Source organism: Lichenostomus cassidix, chromosome 8 (genome assembly GCF_008360975.1).
Source record: "Lichenostomus cassidix isolate B80296 chromosome 8, HeHo_3.0, whole genome shotgun sequence".
NCBI lineage: Eukaryota > Metazoa > Chordata > Aves > Passeriformes > Meliphagidae > Lichenostomus > Lichenostomus cassidix.
Window position 1 is genome coordinate 3033937 of NC_139489.1, and position 17662 is coordinate 3051598.

General features: G+C 40.6%; 1 protein-coding gene across 2 annotated transcripts in view; it reads right to left on the reverse strand.

Annotated features, from left to right (window-relative positions):
• Positions 1-17662, reverse strand: part of FGGY (FGGY carbohydrate kinase domain containing) — a 123480-nt gene that overhangs the window by 37840 nt on the left and 67978 nt on the right. For both annotated transcript variants that reach the window (XM_085067460.1, XM_085067459.1), the window contains exons 9-10: positions 3672-3779; positions 304-365 (exon numbers count right to left, since the gene is read on the reverse strand). In XM_085067460.1, the coding sequence (XP_084923586.1) occupies positions 304-365; positions 3672-3779 (170 nt within the window). The remainder of the gene's footprint in view (positions 1-303; positions 366-3671; positions 3780-17662) is intronic.

Consider the following 17662-nt stretch of genomic DNA (forward strand, 5'->3'; position numbering starts at 1 on the left):
AGACACATTGTTAGCCCAAAGCATGGAGATCTGCTGAACACGGCTGGTGCTACAGAGTCAAGAAATACCCTGGGCTGGATAGAAAAAGTGAAAAGCAGAAAGTTAATCTCATTACTTAGATATGCCAAAGGTATCTGAGGGGAGTTTAAACTGTTTTTGAGCCATCACCTGGCAAGTCTTTGTAAATATTTCCAGCCCACTATGAGGTTGTTAATTCCCCTGTTTCAGAATGAGGAAATTGCTGGGAATGCACTGTGCATCAGTGTGTAAGGCAGGTATGTGATAAAGGAGTAAAACACTGACCTGGCTGCAGCTTTGGCCTCTAATTCTGGGAAGGCGACATGGCCTCGCACCACATGGTCTATCTGAAAAAGAGAAAAGCAATCTTTTTGGGATGATTACATCTTAAAAACTCAGTGCTGGAAAAGGGAAAGGCAGTGTCATAGCTCTCAAAAAGACAAGAGAGCTTCTAAATTACTCATGAAGTGTTAAATCCTAGTCCTAGTGAAGCCAATGGCAAAACTCCCACTGACATTCAGGATTTGGCATATAAACAGTAAAAAAAACAACCAACCTTACACCAAAACCAGGCCAAATGCTGAGCATGCAGCTCCTCAGTCAGGAGAGCAAGGTGAAAGGATGACATTTTTCCTGTCCAACACGACCAGAAAACATGTCCTCTAGTCTCTCCCATTCCTCATGGATATCCTCATTGGAATTCTACCAGGAGCATCTTCTTGGCCCAAATCCCTACATCTTTCTACACCACACTGTTATGATAAAACATGAGGTGTGTTGTCATCCTGATAGATGCTTCATACATTCATTGCAGGAAACAAAATGTATACCCTGAGAAGCAATTATTGCTATAAAAGAAGATCAATATAAGCTCTTTCTTTTACTGAATTTATAAATCAGCTTGTCCTTTCACTCCAGAGTGGTTACCATTACTCACAAAACAAAGTATCAGGTAGAACAATATGGGCTTTTAAGACAATAATTCAGCAGGTTTTGTGGCCTCTTGGTAAAATCCCATCAGAGGTGACAGCAAAAGCTAAGGAGGCAAAACTAGAGCTACTCAGGAGCACTGAGTATATTTGGCAGTACTTATTGGCAGCAAATCACATTAGTATTAAATCTTTAACAGCATGAACCATAGTCCTGAACTATATAATGAAGCACACACATGTGAACATAGCAAAGAAAATAATGTGTGTCTGTTCTCCCTGAGGTTGGCATCAAAGACAGAATTCAAATATGAATGCACCAGAAACACAGCTCAGGCCTGAATTCTGCAATCCTGCAGAATCTCTTCAGAACACAGGGGCAGCTCATAAATTCAGAAATAAATCTATAAATAAACATCACATATACATGTGGGCTATGAAAACACTGCTACACAAAACTGTTACAGGAGTTACAAAGTTTGATATTTAAATGGCCTTAATTCAAGACATGGCCACATGAGGGATGCATCTAGAAACCCTTTTCTGCTATTTTTTATTTCACAGTTTATAATGATGTCATGCCCTCCTTTGTCTCCATTGTACAATATCTTTCTTCTTATAAATCTTGAAAATACAGTGTAAAACCCCATTTAATATAACAATAAGCAAGATTTTTCAGAACAAGGGATTTCTTAATTCTGCATTTGGACTCTCTCTGAAACAGTTTTCAGAATCCAACTGATTTATTTTACAGCTGTATCAAAAAAAGAATTGGAGCTTTTTAAAGGAAGTGTATCAGTTCTTTGAGAACTTTTGAGAGAAGTTTGATTAGACTGCTCAAATTTTATAGAAATAATTCACCTTGGGCCACTGATCAAGCAATGGAAAGAATCCCTAAACATGTCCCTTTTTTTTGTTTGCTTGTTTTCAGAAAACTTTAAGTGTGAGAAAGCAGGAGCTTTGAAATGACAGAGACAATAAATGCAATATACTCTGCACAAAGTGCATGTGGCACTGTCTCCTCCCATGGCTCCCTGTGTGTTTTCTGTTCATACCTCCTCAAGAAAACCACATGAGATATTCCAAGAGTGTTTTAATAAGACACTTTCCCTAATATTCCTAACAGTACTTCAGGCTGACTTTTGCTATGGGTCCTAACAAGACCATGCATTTTTTTCCAGTAATTGCTTTAATGATTCAGGAATGTCTTGCTCTCTGGTACAAGAATGGAAAGGATTTTAAAAATCATCTTTGTGAAATGCCCTAACTCTCACTGTACATTTTAAGTGTGGAACCACTGTGAGCCAGCCAAGAAAAGCTCCTGACTGGCTATGTCCTGCCTAGAGCTTAGATAAGTGTATTTACCTGCTTGGGATTAAGCATACAGAAACTTCCCTCTCAAAAGTGTTCTTGCAAAACAACACACAAGATTTGCCATTTTCTTTGAAAAATGGTGGTGTTATGAACATGTATTATTTTATATAGATATTATTTAGTTTTACTTGCGGTTATAGCAGTTATTTGTGAAATGGGACACTTTTTGGTTCTAGCCCAGTCTTGACCTGAAAAACTTAAAGCACACACATCCTACCTGCTGCAAAAGCAGTTTTTAACCACAAGGCTAGGGATGGGCTGGAGGTGGGGTGGGAAGGAAGGCTGCAGCAGGAGGAATGACTGTGCCACTGAAGCTGTGACGCAGAGAGGAATGTCAGGTTGACGTGGCCAAGGAGAGAGCACAGGAGGGATCTCCATCCACAGCTCAGCTTGGGGTGTGTCTGGGCTTCCCAATCCAGGAGGATTTCTGCTTCTCACCCGGTGACTGTTCCATATGGAATGTATAAATGCAGTGATGCCCCAATGCATTTCCTGGCCATGCACTCCCATCTCCAGGCTTTTCAAGAGGTGGGTGGTGCTGAGTCACAGAGCGATTACAGCTGCAGTTTGTGACACACCAAACCAACCTGCACTTGGGACTTTCCAGGGGACACCCACAGGCCTGGACCTGTCTCCTGCAGCCTCTCCAGAGGCCCCTGCAGCTCAGCCCTGAGGGCAGACAGTATTTCCACAGCTTGGGCAAGATGACACACAGGGAGCTCCAGAAGCTCCAGGGTTAAGCAGTCACTAAGGTCTTGCTGACACTTTTGGACTCAAGCCTAAATACTCTTGTATACATAAAGCCTTTTTTTCAATTTACTACCAGTGTTTTAGTTCTGACTGCCTTCCTGTAAATAAGAAAATTCATTTTTTAGTGAACTCAGCTTGGCTTTAATTTTTATTGGTAAATTAAATTAACCTCATACAGTTAGATTCTTTGTACTCAGGGAAAGAACTGAGATGATAGAATAATATGTTATTATATTACTACATCTTTCATTTATGCCCATCAGTAACACAACTGATCTATATGATACAATATGTATCATTTTCTTCATCTCAAAATCTGTTTCAGCCTCCTGCTAAAGGAAAGAATGAAGCCTATTTGCCTGTAAGACAATTACAATAATCATCAGCACCACCATAAAAGGAAGACATGCCCTTTATATAATCCCCAATCTATATGCAAATTAGTATTATGTAAGAGACATAACACTCATCTAATTGTTTATTGCTACCAGCAGCCTGGTACATCCCATGTTCTCATGGAGGTGTTTCAGGTCTGAACTGCCAGTGAAGGAAATCCAAATGACAGCAGCCTTGGAGTCTGTCTGTGTCTTGAACACTCACCAGTTTTCCTGTAGCACTTTGGCCTCCCTCATTCAACCACAATCCAGGTACCATTGCAGAGAAATATGGTCCCCAAACACCAGGCACAAAAATGGGTTTTTCACTGACCTGGAAAAGCAACAGAAAGCTCTGGTGAATCAAACTGCTTGTTACAGCAGGGCCTTCACAACTAATGCTTGGCATTTCAATACTGAAACAATTCCTGCTTCTCCACTAGAGAAACCAGCGTGAGTGGAGATGTAGAGGTGGAGATTTACTGTAAGAGAGTATGGGGAAATGTGTCCCCCATTTACATCACTTTTAGATGACATGACACAGCTGCCCCCACTCATCCCACTGACACAACAGCTGGGCCTGGCCAAACAGAAAGTAAGAAATTTCAGGAATAGGAAGTGTGTTTTACAGGGAGAAGGAAAGTGCCTCATCTGTGCAGAAAAAGGCCTTATTTAGAATGACCAGTGGGATACAACACTCTGCTTGACTGTCACCAGCAAACACATCCACTGTAATTGGCCACAGGAGTTTCCAGAGCACCCATCCTGTACATTTGGAGAGATAAGAACCAGGAGGGAATCCTGCTGACAGAGGATGGTGATGTCCCCCATGATCCATCACCTCCTGGGGCTGGCAGAGGGACCCCAAACCCCAGAGCCCTCACAGCACTGCCAGGAGAGTTGGGTGCCTTGGCTGGAAGCTGCAAACCTGGGCTGGGATCTGCTACAGTTCAACAGGAAACCTGCCTAGGTAAACATCAGATTCTGCCCCTTATCTAGGCTTAGCTTTGCACAAACCACTCCTTCCTTCACACCTGAGGGCAGATGAGGCAGATTTCTGAGCCCTGTCCCCCAGGCACAGAGCAGGACTGTGCTCTGCCCCTGGCACACAAATATCCCCCAGCACAGTGACAGCCCCAACCCTGCACTCCCTGCTTCAGTGGTTAGACCACTCAGGATGTGGGAGACACTGCTTCATTTCCTTTCTCTGCTTCACAAGATGCAAATTACCAGTTTATAAGGGTGGAGGGCATTTGCCTTCCTCTTACAGAGTGGTTCCACTTTCAATAGACCAGACAGGCTCTCTAGACTTTCTTTCTGGTCCAGCAGAAGGTAACACTGTCCAGTCTAGCAAGTGAGGCCCAGCAAGAGGAACTGGGATGGTGGAACTTGGGTCCCAGTACTTGCTCCAAATCCTAATTGTGAATTCCTCACTGGTTGAACACAGAATTCTTGCAGCAAGGGCTGGAGGAGACAGGTCATCCATGCCCTGCCAGGCTACCTACTTCTCTTGGAAGCAGAATCCATGTTTTCTCTTCCAGGACCACAGATATACACTCAAGTTAGACACAGCCATGATTGCACTGGGGAAAGAGAACAGCAGTGCAGTCCTACACCATCACATGATTTATGCTGCTCTTCCCACTGATGATGGCTAAATCTGCAACTGTGCTTTCTAGAAGGTGGGAACTACTAGCAGAGAAGGAAACAAGAGAATTAATTCCCTAACAAAATCAGTCTGTGTGTTTTCAATGCTGAAGAGCAAAAAGAGAGGTCTTAGTCAATGGGACAACGGGGGATTTTTGTATTTAGGCCTCATTCCTCAATAGCAAAATTCTAGACACTCTGAAGAATGCCCAAGGTTTGCTGTTGAATTCAATAAGGCCTGGATTTCACATCAAAATAATTTTGAGGAGTAATTAAAAATTCAGGCCTGTTCCTGTTAAACTTGATGCACATTCTCTCTGTATTTAAACAGGCTGAACTTTAAAGGCAGTTTTTACTAGCAACCAGGGAATATGCTCCAAGATGCAGTTTACTGGCATTTGTGCATCACACATGTTTAGTAAATACAGCAGTAGGGAGGTTTCTGCACAAACAATAGTCTGCTTGAGCCATAAACTTACAGTACAGCTGATTCTTGTCAGAAGTTAAGTAGGAAAACAAAACAACAAAAATTTGTTTTTCAAAATACATCACCACAGTGTCAAGAAATCCTGATTTCTCTCAGCAAGGCATCTAACAAATCTGGGAATCCTGCTTGGTTCTCCCTTATCAACTCTAATTCCCTGACTTACTCTCCCTGCAGATGTATGTGCACACATGTGTCTGTGTGTCTGTGCAAGATTTTGGCTGACTAAACCCATTAAAGAGCAAGAATAGCTGCACTGAATTTACAAAGGCATTTATGACTCCAAGTGGACGAAGCTACGTCAAAAACATTGCGAAGACATTTGGTTTTGTTTTGTTTTCTCTTAAAACTACAAATTAATACAGCTTTGAGTTTTCATCACCTCAACAGGGCAAGCCTTTTTTTACGATTTCAATAACAAAATGAAGTGCAACAAAAAGCAAATCCTAAAACAAGCTGATTTTTAGACCAATTCCACTTCACTGACCTTACTAAGCACAGCATGTGGTCAAAGTTACCAGTCAGTATCTGCTCCGAACTAGTGATGGATCCATGGGGAGAACCCAAAGGTCCCAACTCATTCCCATCCTGTAACTTTGGACACTGCACAGTTCCAGTAAGTGATAAGGAACATTTAGGGCTGAATAGCCTGGAGTTTTAAAGGGTTTTTGAAATCCTATCTCAAAATATTTGTGATGCAGCAAACTTTGCAATGTTCTGTAGTCTGCTAAAGGAAAAAACCTGGTTATGGCAAAGGGATCAAAATGAAAATCAAACTGCTGTGTCATCTGAAAAAAAACCAAGTAGCCAAAGGATGTTAAAGGCATCAAAATGCTTTATGAAATCAGGGGAAAGTCTAAACATCAAGAAGGATCATAGAGTTTATAAAACAAGAAACAAAACCCACGCCTTCTTTCTGTCATTAGTCCACAATTTACCAAATTGTCCTGTAAGTCTGACAACACCAAAATGTTCAGATTCATTAAAAGACCAAATTGTCTCTCCAGCCAATACTTCTGAGCTAGTGTTTTGGACACTCACAGGAATTTAGGACAGGATATTTCCATGCTGGCTCTTCTCACATTACACTGAGACCTTCCTATCCTCTTACTACTGAAGTATCATTTGTACACATTCCAGCAAACTTTCAACACATGCAGAGAGCAAACGAGGGCGTTGGGAATTGCCACACTGATGAATAAAGCCAGCAGGGCACTTGCTTATCAGTTTGGTTGCTGTGGGAACTTTTAACTGGAATAAAGAGCACTGACTGTCATGTTGGGCTTTCCTGACGATAGGGCATCATCAGATTTCCCATTTTCTCCTTTCACTTAAAGAGTTTAATTCACATTTTGCAGATTCTGGGCTTTGATGCACATGGCAAGTAGGAAAATTGGGAATAACAAACTCCCCAAAAGAGACACACAATCTTTGAGAAGCAACAGGGTGAGCATCCTTTTGTAACTCTGTGCATCAGAAACAGCAAATGGTTTCCATTTCCCCTCCTTGAAATATTTGGACGGTGATTAAATCTCTCAAGCCACGCAGCAGCTGGCATTTGTATTTTCCTAATAAAAAGTCCTAATTCTGTTTGAGTATACATCCCACCCAGTCCCACTAAAACACATGACTAGACAGAAGCATAAGGTTGGAGAAATAGTGCAAAGTTTGCTGCAGAAACCAGCAGAACAGAAAAGCACAATTTGCCAGATTCAGGGCTGTTTTGGTTACAGTAATACCATGTCTCTTTTACAGCTTTCAATTGCCTTCAGGCATTCTTATGGTTATATAGGAGGATCAATGTCATTATTTTCTTTTCCTTTAATGAGCTTAAGAAAATCCTTAATCTTTTTAGTAGAAAAACAACATGTGTTTCAGATTTATGGGCAATTGATTTTTATTTTTAAAGCAAATAAGAGATGTCATCCTTCTGGAGTTAAAATACGAATTCAAAGGGAACCTAAGATTTTCTGCCTTCCATTTAACTGAAATTCCTCCTGTGACACACTCCCACTGTGAGACATAGTAACAGCTATTATCTTTTACACAGAGTGAAACTGAAACACAGAGAGGATATCCTCTGCCAGAGGTGAGAGTGATCTCTGCACAACAATTAATGCAGCAGGAATTTGAAGACAGAAGATTAGAGGAATCTGAACCTGTTCAGACTTTGAGTCATACGCTGCATCTATAAATATTTCAGCTGAACGTGTTCACACAGAGACTGCTGCCCTCATGGGTGATGATGCCAACTCACACAAGGATTACACCCAGACATGCAATTCCACCTCACAGTTACTCTGCCTGGGAATAGGGGAGAATCCTTTTGTGCAATGTCACCTTTGTGAATCCTTTTGTGAAATGTCACCTTTCCATGTCTTCCCGACACACACATTCCCACTTGCTCAGTCCCATCATTTTGGATGAAACGAGCATCAAACAGCTCCAAGACTCCATCTCATTTGAAGAGAAAAGAAGAGTTCAACACCTTTTGAAAGGGAGAAGAAGGGAAATAAAGTTCTCTCTGGGCGGGTTTAACCTCAGTGTGTGCTTTATAAAAGATCATACTAATACGTAAGATATGTAAACATTATAGAGCAATCAGAAACAAATGAAAGGATGAATTCAGTTTAACAATATTCAGCTGTGGTGCAACTGCCAGAAGGCACTTTTTGTTATGAATAGATCATTTGGATGAGTTACAGACCAGACTTGAACCCTGGCGAGCGCTGGGAAAATCAATGTCAAACTACCTAAGATCAGAAGGTATCAGCAGCACATCTGGCAGGCCACAGAAATGAAAAATGTTTTTAAAATATAAAAGGCTCTATATGGAACTAAGGTAAAGTAAGAAAGTACCTGCTTAAATGGCACTACTATGAGATCTGTAATATATTTAATTTAGCTTAGTCCTTCCCACTTGCCTCTCCCTTTAGAACAAAAACAGGCAAAAAAATCCAGTTCTATTATAGAAGTCTACCTGGGAAAAAAGCTCATGTGAGTGAATCAAGGGAGTCAGTGCCTTTAACCCAAGTTCAGGTCTGTCAGGACAGACCTTCCCAGACAAGCATCACCTGGGCATGCAGCCATGCCATCACATGAGCAGGTGGCACTGGGAGGTTTGTTTAATTAGCTTTGTTTTCCCAGACCAGCCATAACGATCAGGGACATGCTTGTGTTTCCCCCTCAGCTTTATGTAAATGTTACAGCAATCAGAGATAAGATAAAATAAAACACACCACGCTGGAGAGGGAGGTTTTATGGAAGCATGAATTTCAGCAGAATTTTCTTTCCTAGCTGACACCATCTGTTGATGGTGCAGGCTTACCACAAACTCCTTCAGCAATACTGACAGATAATTTGGAGAATTTGGCTATTACCTGAAAAGCAAATCTTTATATTAACAAGATATACTTCTACATCCATCTCCTGCCATTTTAATTTCGCTTTCTAATATTGAGCTTCTGATATGTGGCAGCATTCTAGTATCACTATCAGATTCTCTATTTACTTGCAATATGCCATAGAGACAGGAAATCACATTTCTGTGGGACTGTTCTTGACTTACACTCACTGCCATGAAAGAAAATTTAGACCTTTATTCTACTTTTTAAAGTCACATTAGAGTCAAAACTTTTTAAGGTAATTATTTGCTAGGGAGAAGCTAGGTCAGAAAATTTGTTTGAAAATCACCTCACTTATCAGCTTCTGTAGCCAGAAATTCAGAATAACAGCTGCTTTTGTTAGGCCAAGACAGGTATGAAAAAAAGATCTAAGATATTAATGGAGAGAGCAGAGAAAGAAACAAGGAAAAGCACCATATCAGTCACCAACTAATAAATGCTCTTTACAGTTCTGGACTTTGATCACTGACAAGTCAAATACTTTCATTAACTTTTCTGCTGACTTTTAACTTTCAAAGTTTCTGACTGACTGTGGATTGAGAATACTGACAGTCACTCAATTCAGAGGCTTTACATCGATGCATAAAATGCTGTATTAAGAAAACTGTATCATTTTGCTTCTGCTGACAGATGGGTCTTATAGAGCTACTCGACCCCAACTGTCTGACAAAGAATGAAAGAGATTCACAAAAAAAAGGAAAGAATTCAAAGGGAAACCCAAGAATGTTTCATTTCTAGGTTTCTGGTTCAAACTTAGGTCATAATAATAGCTACTGAGCATGTGATTTTATATTGCTGGTGGCATATATACATATATATATATACACATATATATATAAACTGGGCAGAGCTGGGGTATGAAATTGTGTTTGCAGTGAACTAATGCCTACTCTAAAGTTGCCATCCTGGCATTATTTCTCAAGCACTAAATGAGTTTAAAACAAAGCTTCCCCATAACTCTGGAGGGTATTTTCTAAGTTAAATGTATGGTGCACACAGTAAACTTCTTGAAATCTATTTATTAGTAAGAGTAATTACATATTAAACACACAACAGCATTCCAGCTTCAGCCAGATGTAAGATATATTTAAGAAAATAAGGTCTTAGAACACAAGAAATGTACTTCAAAACACAAAGGAAATTAAAATTTATTAATATTCCAATTCCTACAGGTCATATACTGCCAGCAATTTATTTGCTTATATTTTAAGCTCAGGTCCCCTGGCCATCATGGGTGTGCTATGCAGCTGCATAGCTTGTGGTGGGCAAGTGACCAGCTCTGCTCCACGTGACAGGCTGGCATCCCCTGAGCCACCCTGGTGACAGATTTACTCTGCAGTGATATTAAGAGCAGACCACAAGAATTTTTGCACAGAGCTCACTTTATCCCACTGGAAGGATGGAAGTTCCACAAGTGACAACAACAACAGAGAGAGAATGAGGACTTTGGGGTTCTGCCTGAGCTCAGCCATCTATGGATGATTTTGGTAACCTGTTTACAGGCAGCTGAAGAATTTTGGTTTATATTATATAAAACACTTTCAGAAATGCCTTGCTGGATATGCAGCTCATCACTTCTTGCCAAGGCTATGCCACAGAGACCTGGGAAGTTTAGTCCCTGTTTTCATCATTTCCCAGACAAAACTCTCAGTACAACCTAAAACTAGGAGACACAAATGAACTCTTAGGGACTCCTGTTACCTCTTACTCCTAGTAGTAACCTGTATGAGAAGGGCAGCAAAATGTGAATGACACACATGCAGAACTATTTCTCATTTTCTGAATTCTCCATAAAACATTAACTGGTCTACAAACTAAAGACCAAACCAGGTATGTGATTAATGTGCAGTAAAGAAACCACACTCCCAGGGCAACTTGATTGCTTCATCTCTGAAAATATTTCAGGTGAGTTATACATTGGGACTATTTACTGCACAACCTAGCTTTATATCTAACAAGAACTAATTTCAGTAAAACTTCACTGAGTTTATTAAACATTTGCACAGTTAGATTTTTTTTCAAGGCTAAAGAAGGGAAGGTATTTTTAAAAATTTAAAACTTATGATTTTTAATAAAAGAATCAGTTGACTCACAATAATATCAGTTACTCAACTTGTACTGAGTTTGTATTTATTGGTATAAAGAGGAATTTACCTAGACCAGCAGAAGAAGTTTGTATTTACTAGTATAAAGAGAAATTAATCTAGAGAAGAAGACGAGGAAGATACTGGCTCTTAAAACAGTTAGAATGCATCAATTAAAATGTTGCTTAAAACTGACTACAACAAAAAAAACCCCAATTTAGAGAAAAAAAAAACCACCACCCCTGTTTTACTCAGATGTATTTTAAAAATGCAGCAGATCAAGCAGGGGATAACAAGGTCACAGGCTGCACTTGTATGAGCAGCTTTTCTGGAGATCTGCCACTAAAACCAGTTTGAAGCTGCATTTCTGAGAAAAGCTTCTGACAGTGGATGCTCTGGGGCTGAACCAACTCAGTGCTGTCCTTAGCATAGCCCAGACCCCCCTGCACCTCCTGAGGCCCTTTTTAGGCATCAGCCACATCCAGCCTCTTCATCTGAGCTGGCTGTGGGTATTTTATGCTTTTTTCCAATAGGCTGCATCAATTTTCAGCCCAAGGTATGTTTGGTATTAGGATGTCTTCGGGTACAGCCACAGGAATAAATAATTATGGGCCAAACTTGGAGGTCAGTTGCCCAGCAAAACCACCTCTACTCATCATGTGTCTGTGGTGGATGGTGTGACAGATCCCAGGGACCTGGCACATTCCACAGGAAACCAGGGCCAGCAGTGCTGCTGGGGAGTTGCTGACATGGTACAAATACACACTATGGATTACTCAGTTAATTTCTTCATCTGCCCTTACTCTTATTTCATGATCACACACAAGGATTTTAAAGATTTTTATTTATGTTTGGTTTGGGGTTTTTTTTTTTCCTTATGAAAGAAGTTTGCAATAATATCAGCTTCAAACATTACCCAGAAAAACTAGACAAGTGATACTTGTTTTAAGTAGAACAATATTTTTCACATTATAAAATCCTGCCATTTTCCCAAGGGGAAAATAGAGTGCAAGACTGGTACCTACCTCTCCTACTGTAAACTTTTCACTTTCTCTCTTTGCACTCAAACCTCTAAATTCAAAAGCAGAATAAAACCAGGAAAAAAAAGAAAATTACATTGGAAGCAAAAAATACTCTTCATTTTGTTTGCCTTACTATTATCTAAGTAAAAATGGTGAGATGTTAATAAAAGATCACTTTTCTGCCAAAAAATGTATTTTTATAAATTTCCTTCTAAGCCAGGAAAATATGTTAGTAAAATGAGAGAGAGAGAGAGAGAGAGAGGAGAAAATTTCAAGCATGACTAAATCAAATAGGGTGAGTATATATTTTATTGTCACTACATTTTGCCTACCTCATCAAGGCAAGGAAACTGCATGGTAAGAAAGTCTTTGGCTCACTGCATTTAGGGCAGCATTAAACCTCCCCAATTTACAAACACCATGGAATAAAGGTATGAGGAAGGGTTAGGAGATGAGATGCACCTCTCACCTCACCTTCTCTTTACCCAGGAGTGCTCTGGCCACAGAATGGCCCTGTTTGAACAATGTTCTCAAGTCCTGTTCCAGTTCTTTGCTGAATTTCACTGCTGTTTGCAAAAGATGGACCTTTAATGCAATTTGGAAATTGGCCACTTAAAAGCACAAGCTAGAAGAGGAGCATGGCTTAATGGTACCTTATCAGGAGCATTAAGTACCCACAGTACCAGGCCATCTGTAGCCAATTTGAGAGAAACAATTAGAGAGGGGAAATATAAAAATCCATACTGTGGAATAGGCCAAAGTTCTCAGCTTTGAGATGAGATCTTCTGCCAGTGATCTCCTGACCATGACTTTCCTGAACCACTGTGAGCAGCAGACCTTCAGGTTTCCATTCATGTGGGATCAATTCACCCATGAAACATTAAAAAACTCTGAGTCATATCTGTGAATCAGGGTCACTAACCCCACATGTGATGGAAGAGAACAGCAGCTTGGGGTTAGGGAGCTCTACCATCTTGGAAAGTTGGATTCTGAGACTGCTTCAGAAAGAGGCAAGTCCTGGATCAGCTTGGGATCCGACAGATGATATTCTAAAAAATATCATAACCTAAAAGAAATCAGAGGTCAAGGTGTAGTTGTTTTCAACCTAGACTAATGGTGCTGTTTGCTTTGTAAAATAAAGGATTTCATGGGGCACTGTCAGATGGTTGAGCCATTGGACCTCAAGAATAAAGAACCTTTCCCAGAGAGGGGTTGCAGCAGGGGGATCAAACAAGCTCTGTATCAGCACAAGGAGAGCCCAGGAGGGTCTAGGGAGAAGTGCCAAATGATCAGATCACTCAGAGGCATTTATGAATTGAGTCTCCAGGAGCACAGACAAGCCTAAGTGCAGTGTCTGCCTCTGACCATCCCTGGGTTTGCTCTGCCTGGACACAGAAAAAAACAATCCTGGTGTCCTGCACAGAAAGGCTGCACCCCTGGGAAGTTTGTGCTCCTTGTGTGTGAGGTTAACCTCCTGATTATTCCAGGAAGCAAGCCTGGAATTAAGCCTGGGACAACTTGAGATTTTCAGCTCTGGAAGAAGTTAAATGGGATCGAATTCAGGGGTAATCATTCCAGATTCAGTCAACATCCACTATTTCTTTCTGCCTAAATCAGAAATGCAGGAACTTCAAACATCTTGTCAGGGACCCTGACTGAATGCTCAGCTTTGCCACAAACCCTTTAATTTAGATGAATTTTGACTGTTCCAAGCTTGAATGTTCACATCCACTTACTTCTGCTCTTTATCAGTATCCATTAACACTAAGCTTATTTATGTTTCAGTTTGGGAAAGTACAGCATGGACACACAGTAGCCTATGATCCTTTTCTTTGTATTCCCAAAGGTCAAGGTTTCTTTCAGAAATTGGTAAAAAAAGACCTTTAATCTGCTAACTTGTTTTCAAAATCCAAAACAGAAGAAAAAGCTCACTTTGTGATGGATTCAGATGCTTTTTGTGAAGCACTTAAGCACTAGCAGTTCTGCATTGACTTATTTTATTGTTTTATTTAGTGAAATGTCTGGATACAGATATACACTTTAACCTTTTTTTTTTTTTTTCTTTTTTGCTCATATTTACTGTGTCGCCTTCCTTGAAATGGGAACTACAAGTGCTTTGATAAATGGACTGAAAGGTTGTCTGGTTACCCCATGGCTTCTACTTGTGTCCTTGCTGAAATGCTGTTCTGGACCCTTCTGCAGCAGTGCTGCTCCATGACTCACTGCAGTTACTTCTGTGCCTCTCAAAACAATAGTTCACTGGGGATCCAGGGGCCTCAAATGAGCTACAGCCATTTATTCCACCCATTTATTTTTACTTCTCCTCCAATGATAGATATTCACTGTCACAAAATGCCAGTTTGTGTGAAGATTATAAATCTTCCTGCACAGACAACTAATTGCAGACCATTTTAACTACACACTTGATAACACTACAATTTGCTGCTATGGTAAGTTAAATCCCTTAAAGCTCATCACAGGATGAACTAACTCTTCTCATGTTTAAAAAAATAAAAGCAAAACCCAAAATCCATACAGTCCCTCTACTGTTGTTAACAAAGGGCAGTAACAGGTGGCTTAGGGATGATCATAGGAACAGAGTGAACATATAATAATTCACACAAAAATGTCTTCCCAGGCTCCAGTGAGATGGAGTTCAAACAAATTTCTGTTCTTACTTTCAACCAACACAAGTCTTCAGAAGTGAGACTGCAAAAAACTTCCAGTTTTCAGTTTTCATGAACAAAAGCTCCATTTGTGCAGTAGAAAATAAATTTACTATAATGACAACTTAGAGACCAGTGCAAGTCTTTTACAAGAACATTGGAGTTTTTGAAGTCTCAGAATTATTCCTTTAGCTCACAGACTTCAAACTTCAGTTCTGGGTCCTAAACAAACATGTCTCAGATATTACTTGCAGCACTATCTTATTTTAGGAGACTACTGAGAACATATCCCAGCCTTTCAGGTTGAGAATTGTGCACATGGAACAGCTGTGCCACAAATACCAAAACAAACTCTACCCCTAAATGGTACTTGAGAAAAGCCCTCCAGGACACCCAGCTAGTCCTTGTCATTGTAGCTGATGACCTTCCCACATAATACAGCTCATTTTAGAGATTTATTTTCCTTTTTCACCAGTATCCTTCCACATCAGTGAAGGCCACTACCTACAACAGTATCATGCTTACAGTTCAATAAATCCTCTGCAATACCCCTGAAGTTGGAAGCAGATTTACATTACATGGGATATGCATTCACACACTATTTGAAAATGTATTTTTAAACATTTGAATAACTAAATGGGTAAGTCCTGAGAACCTTACCCAGTGTTTATTCAGCCCTTACTTACTGAGACAGACTCCCAAGGACAGAGTAAACAGTGAGGAAGGACCTCAGGCCTTCACCCACAGCTATAAACAATGAACTCAGCATCAACTGTGATTCCCAGCTGACACTGGGAGAAAAACAGCAGTTAATGCTTCTCCCCAGTTTTCTTCCAGAGTGATTATATGAGAAGAGATTTACTTTCTCCCTAAAAGACCTTGCCCCATCCAAGATACTCCCCCATCCACAGCTGGAACAGCAACAAGGAACTTAGATGAAGAACGACTGATTCATGAGATGATGAACAGAATGGAGGAAAAAAGCCTTAATAAGAGGCCTAATGCCCAAAGACTGATGGAATTTGCCTGACTGGGGGAAATGCTGCTGTTAAGAAGAATAAACACCACTGCATCTGTACCCACCTAACCATGGAGCCCTTAATACTCAGCACTCTCATATCACACCTTGCACTGGAAAGATGTCTGTGCACAGCTTCAACTTGGTGCTCATGGTGCAAGTGAGAGAACGAAGGACAGGCAATAATCTGAACAGACTGACAGAGCAAACCAGCTCACTAAAAAAAATATGGGATTTTGACCCCAACATTCACATTCCTCATTGCACAAAAGGCTAATTCCAAAATTTAAATACTAACAGAAAACTCTGAAGTTGTTTTTCATACAGTTATTGTATTCCCTTGAAAATTTCATTTAATTGTTTCAGGGCCCAGAAACAACCTGAGAGATGACCAAGAATATTCCTTACCATATTTCATTTAATTTAGTGTCAACATAAAAATGCAAGAAGCTCAGTCTCTCTTGCTCAGTCTAAGCCAAAACACGGGGAAAGGAATGAGGCACAGGAGAAGAGCCCTGTTAGCAGTCAGACCTGAAACACCCAACATACAGAAAGAATCATGGAATCATAGAATGGTTTGGGTTGGAAAGGACTTTGAAGATCATCCAGTGCCACCCCCTGCCATGGGCAGTGACACCTTCCACTATCCCAGGCTGCTCCAAGCCCTGTCCAACCTGGCCTTGGACACTTCCAGGGATGGGGCAGCCATAGCTTCTCTGGGCAAGCATTCTAAAGGCTCAGTATCCTAAATCCAACACCCTGACCCTCTGTGTCACCCAGGGCAGTTTGCAGTTAACCACAGCATGGAAAGCACCGCGTCTGTTGGAATTTTCAAAGTTTCCACTAATGCCAGTGAGTCGCCTCTTGAGTATCAGCCTTCATGGTTCTCCAAGCAGAGCATTTTTCAAAGCCTACTCTCTGTCCACATCTATTCTTCCAGTCTTTGAACTCAACTGATCCGTTCACAAAAGGCAAGGAGAGTTGAATGTACAGTTTTGTGGGAATGTTATTAAGCATTATCTAGTTTATGTACAATAGAGATTAAATTGCTTTCAGATACATTCCCCTGCACAGGCTGATTACCAGCAAAGCACTGGGGTGCAAAACTTTGATGTCTCTGGACAGGCATATGCTAAATAGGAACGTCCCATTCTCCCCATCACCAAGGCATACCTGAGCTTTGAATTATGCCAGGCCAGGAACAAAGGAATCTTGCTCATAACAAAAACTTTTAATAACTCGCTGAGAAGGCCTCCCTTTCATCTCTGCCAAGCTTTAGGAAAGGCTGGGAGGCAAGCAGAAATAAACATTGTACAGACTCACCACTTCTGGCTCTAAAGTAAACTCTCCAACTTCCTATTTACATTTCAAGATCTTAAGCTTTGTGGTTTACTAGTTCTGCAAGTAAGTGCTTTGGGTTTTGGAGGCTGCCTGCACATGATCTACCACCACTACTGAAGTCTTCCTAGCTTTTATTAATATAATAAGGAGGTCAGAAAAGCAACAATCTTTTATATGCCCTTCTAGCAGAAATATTTTACTTCTTGCTTTTTAAAAACAAAACAAAGCAAGCAAAGCATACGGTGGCAAATTAATGCCAGCAAAGGGGATATTACAGTTGTGTTTGTTTCTTTTTGAAACTGGGGATGCTAGAACAAGGAACAAGAGAGTTTCATTAGAAAGGGTGTGGAGGAGCTCTTTGAGGGACAAGTAAAACAAGGTGGCAATTTTATGGATTTATAACTCTTCTAAGGCCACTGGCTGAAAAGGCACCTAAATAGGCTCTGTGACCTTTTCTACATAAGCCTAAAACCATACACACTAAGAACAGGCAACCTGCAACAACAGTCATGAAGTAAATGTGGTTTTCATTTCATGCAGCCTTCCCTAAA